This window comes from Propithecus coquereli, unplaced genomic scaffold, assembly GCF_000956105.1.
Source record: "Propithecus coquereli isolate 6110/MARCELLA unplaced genomic scaffold, Pcoq_1.0 Scaffold33, whole genome shotgun sequence".
In the NCBI taxonomy this organism is placed as follows: domain Eukaryota; kingdom Metazoa; phylum Chordata; class Mammalia; order Primates; family Indriidae; genus Propithecus; species Propithecus coquereli.
This window is the reverse complement of record NW_012148952.1, coordinates 3,505,818-3,510,675: the sequence shown is the minus strand read 5'-3', so window position 1 is coordinate 3,510,675 and position 4,858 is coordinate 3,505,818. Positions and strand designations below refer to the sequence as shown.

General features: G+C 37.1%; 1 protein-coding gene across 1 annotated transcript in view; it reads left to right on the top strand.

Annotated features, from left to right (window-relative positions):
- The window catches only part of THSD7B (thrombospondin, type I, domain containing 7B), a 720,444-nt gene that overhangs the window by 690,463 nt on the left and 25,123 nt on the right, over window positions 1-4,858 (top strand). Inside the window, exon 20 of the mRNA XM_012650502.1 lies at window positions 135-280. Within this exon, the coding sequence (XP_012505956.1) occupies window positions 135-280 (146 nt within the window). The remainder of the gene's footprint in view (window positions 1-134; window positions 281-4,858) is intronic.

Sequence of the window (4,858 nt, the reverse complement as noted above, 5' to 3'; positions counted from 1 at the left end):
AAAAAAAAAAAAAAAACAAAAACAAAACAAAACAAAAAAAAACTTACATACCATATGTAAGGCAGCATTCTGTTGTTCATTTCCCTTTCCAAGCCAAACTAACTGAAAAGCTGACACCTCCCTTATCATTTTAGGTCGAATGAGCCGGACTCGATTTATCATTATGCCAACCCAAGGAGAAGGACGGCCATGCCCCACAGAGCTTAACCAGCAGAAAACCTGCCCAGTGACCCCCTGCTACAGCTGGGTCCTTGGCAACTGGTCTGCATGTAAATTGGAGGTAGGTCATGTAATGACACTTAGAGAAATACTTCTCAGTATGTCCAAAGCACTTGTCTGGTCAAACCTATGCACTGATGGAATAAATTTCACAGCACCAGGGGTCTGGCACAATGTATTTTTGATGCAATGGAGAACATGGCAAAATGCAGCCAAGTGACTTAACCTCATGCAGAGTGATATTGCTGGAAAACGAACAGCCATCCATTAGGCACTGAATATAATAGGGCAGGTCATGGGACTTTCCATAGCTTTGGCATCCTCAAGAATTCTCTGTTATTTTCTTGGCTTGTTGGAAATATTAAAGTATTATTTAATTAGGCAAAACTCTGATGCTTTGAAAATGCACAGCTTGCTTTAGATTGTATTTCTTAAAGAGTCACTTTTAGGCTTAGACAAAATCTTGCATATGGGAAGAAAACCAAGTGTAGGAAAGTTATATTTTAACATTATTACATGAACCAAGGTTACTACATTTTCCTCAATGATTACTTTTTTTATTGGCCTTAAATATAAATGCCTAGCAACATCAAAATACATCACATACCATGAGCTTTTGCTGGATCAGCAAAGATTCTGTACTGCGTTTTCTGTCTGGCTCCCTGCTTAAGAAAAAGCACATTGATTTTCTCTATTTTCTTATCTTACTAGTTTATCCTTCAATTCATGTTACAAGACATAGTTTAATTAGGTAACAATAATTTTGGTTATGCATTAAGAAATCTGCAGAGTATTCCCATAGAGATATTTAGTGCTCCTGTCAGGATGACATTGTCAGGTAGCATTATTATCTTGCTGAAGTTAAATGCCTATGTATTTTAATAGGTCCCAGAGGAACAAAAATGTGCAGTATGCTTGTTCAGTCTCATTTTTACAGAAAATAAGGTAACCATGCTAAGTCACTAATTCAGAAGTAACTGGATGGCTTTAAATATTAATACTTTGTCTACCAGTCTTAAATCTTCTTTCCTAAGTATTCAGCAACTTTTAAATGCTGTTTGGAATCCCAATTACAAAAATGGAAAGAATATTTCTCCTTGTAGCTGTGATAACTTTGACAGAGTAGAAAAATAAGCTCACAGAATTCAGGAAGCCATTGCTGGGGAAGGAGAGAAAAGAAAGTTGAAAGAGGACACAAGGTGGAGAGGAGGGAAGGACAAACAGAGAACTGACAACATCTGCACTCCAGGTCTTACCAGGTGTACAATCACTACTGTACCTTACTTGGTTTTTTTTGCACTTTCCTTTTTGTCTTCTCAGTTGTCAGGAATCTATTTTTTTGATAGAAAAGTTTGCCAATTTGTCCTATAAGAACATTATAGGAAAATGTCAAGTGTAATGTTTTGCTGTCACATGTTGAGCTTTTGTAAGAACCACAGGGACAAGAGTGGCAGGTGGTCACCATTCCCTGTAGTGGTGCTGGTGATGGGTAGAGGGTTGTGGTGTCTATTGGAAATATCCAGTCTTGGAGGCCCCAGAGACCCATAAGAGCAGGTGATCAGTTTGTGCCTCCAGAAACTTCAGCGCTGCCTCGTATTTCTATGTGGGGTTAATCCCACTCACTGACACTTTCAGTGGGGAAGAAACTCTGGAGCTAGATTTAATCCATGCAAAGCCTTCAATAAACAAGACTATAGTTAATTATTCTAGGGTGGTCACTTACCCAAAGGGGCTAATCAGTGCTCTCCCAAAAATTTAAAATGGAATTGAAGCTGTTCAAAGATACTGTAATCGGGAATTCTTAGCTGCCACGTTGTTTTCACCTTGTAGATAAAATCAGTCACTCAGAAGCAAGAAAACACAAAGACAACACAGAAAAAAGTAGAGACAAAAGAGAAAGAGAATCAAGACAGTATCTGGGTTGAGTTCTCCTGAGTTCCAGCTGCATTCCTCCTACTTTTCGAGCAGTCTCATTATTAACTCCTTGTGACATAGATAACTCAATAGCTTTTTAACGAATTGTCTATTCTTAAATTTATATATAAGTTGAGTTTTTGAAATTACTGATCAAAATACACATGAGCCTTTGTACACAAAGGGAGAACATCTCTCTACACCTGCATTTCTGCTTTTCCTTGTTCTAGCACATCCTAACCTGCCGAATGCAGGTTGGGAGCTCATTCCCTGAGAGTGGTAATGACATTTAGGTGGCCACTTGCCTTCATGAAGTAGTGGCCAATAATGAGATACTTGCATGGGGCACAGTGGATGTGCCAATTCTGCCACTATATTATGTGGGAAAGGAAAGATGTATCCTCTTGCATCACTTTCTTTTTAGGGTTTCCGATTCTTCCCAAGTTCCTCAGTTGCTAATATGTGTACACCCATATGCTAATAAACCTGCTCAAGGAGCTTAGACTCTGGAGTCTAGCTGCCCTAATTTTGATTATGGTTCTGCCAATTCCTAGCTCTGCATTTTTGGCCAAATTTTAAAACTCTACAAACATGTGTTTTCTTATTTATATCATAGGAGTAGAAATCATACTTACTTTGCTATTTTTTGGGGGGTGGAGTAGGAATTACATAAGTTATGTAAAATGCTTAGCATAGTAATTTACATAAATTAAGAGTTCAATAAATTATAGTTGATATTGTAATTTTTATTAAAACTATGATTATGGTGATTAGCACCAGCTACCTATCCACATCTGGTAGAGATGCCAATTAAGTGAATACAAAACCTCCATTAATGATCTGGACAGTGGAGAGTTATTATAGTAAGAGAATCCTTGCTCTAAGAAGCCCTGGTCTATTTCTGGGCCGTACTGTATGGAGTCTTTTTAATGTGGGTGAGTGAATGCTTGCTTATGAATGAAATTATCATTCTAATGCTGATTTCTCTTCATAACGTGGCTGTTGCTGTCAAAGGTATTAGAGATTAAGGTTGACTGTGGACTGATCCCAAGATACATACTAGGAGCATACTTTGTTTGTCTTGATTTTTAAAGTGATCCTAGTGTAGGCTTGTTTCCTGTCGTTCCTTTATACTCTGTCTCATGGAGTGTCAAAAACACTCTGATCAGTTTTATCTTCTGTTACCTGAGGGTCCAGACAAAAGTTCTTTCAAATATTATACATTCTGCAGTATCTTTAGACTCTTCTTTCCAAGTACACAAAGTCTGATACTCTATAGCAAAACATACACCTAGACAATTCTGCACTGAATCCATCATCTAGAATAATAAGTTATGAATAAATTCTCTGTTCCTCCAAATTTTTAATTTATACCTGTTATTCTCCACTCTAGGGCATAAACATTTACAAGAACATTTACTTTGAATGAATCTACTGTGAATTGATTTTCAATTTCCACTTATCTCCAAAAAATGCTTTTAGGTTTAAAATTATGCTGCCTTTTCTTCGGACAATTTCACAACGGCTATAGAAATTATTAAAGCAGTTATGGAATATTGATAAAACAAGTGTGGGAATTGTGATCTGCTGTGGTCTGAATGTTTGTGCCTCCCACCAAATTTGTATGTCCAAACAACCCCCACTGTGATGGAATGGGAAGGTGATAATGTCATGAGGCCTCCACCATCGTGAATAGATTAATGGGATTAATGCCTTTATAAAAGAGGCCCGAGGGTGCTCGTTCTCCCCTCCTACCACTGGAAGATGCCTAGAAGACACCATCTACAAGGAAATGGCTCTCATCATCCAGTGCCTTGATCTTGGACTTCCCAGACTCCAGAACTGTGACCAATAAACTTATAAACAGTTTCTATTGTTTATAAATTACCCATTGTAAGGTATTTTGTTATAGTAGCCTGAACAGACTAAGACAACGTCTTAGGTAAACAAATCATAATTCCCATTAAAATATCTTTATAACGGGGCACAATATCACCAATTTATCATTTTAAATACTTGTATTTATGCTAGAAGCATTCAAATTATTCTCTTCTAGCTATTTTGAAATATACAATAGATTTTTATAAGCTATAGTCACCCTACTGATCTATCAAACACTAGGCCTTATTTCTTTTACCAAACTACACATTCATACCAATTAATCAACTTGTCTTCATCCTCTTTCCCCCTATCCTTCCCAGCCTCCAGTAACCACCAGTCTACTCTCAATCTTCATTAGATCCACTTTGTCAGGTCCCACATATGAGTGAGCACATGTGATATTTGTCTTTCTGTGCTTGGTTTATTTCACCTAAAATAATGAGCTTGAGTTGCATCCATGTTGCCGCAAATGACAGGATTTCATTCTTTTTTATGGCTAAATAACATTCCATTGTGTATATATATATATACATATATATATATACACCACATTTTCTTTATCCATTCATCCACTGATGGACATTTAGATTGAATCTTTGTTTTGGCTATTGTGAATAGAATTGCAATACACAGGAGAGTGCAGATATCTCTTCAATATATTGACTTGTTTTCTTCGGGATATATGTATTCAGTAGTGGAATTGCTGGATCAAATGGTATGTCTATTTATAGTTTTTTGAGGAACATCTATTCAGTTTTCTGTAGTGGCTGTTTCCCACCAACAGTGTATGAGAGTTTCCCTTTCTCCACATCTTCACCCGCATTCATTATTTTCTGTCTTTTTT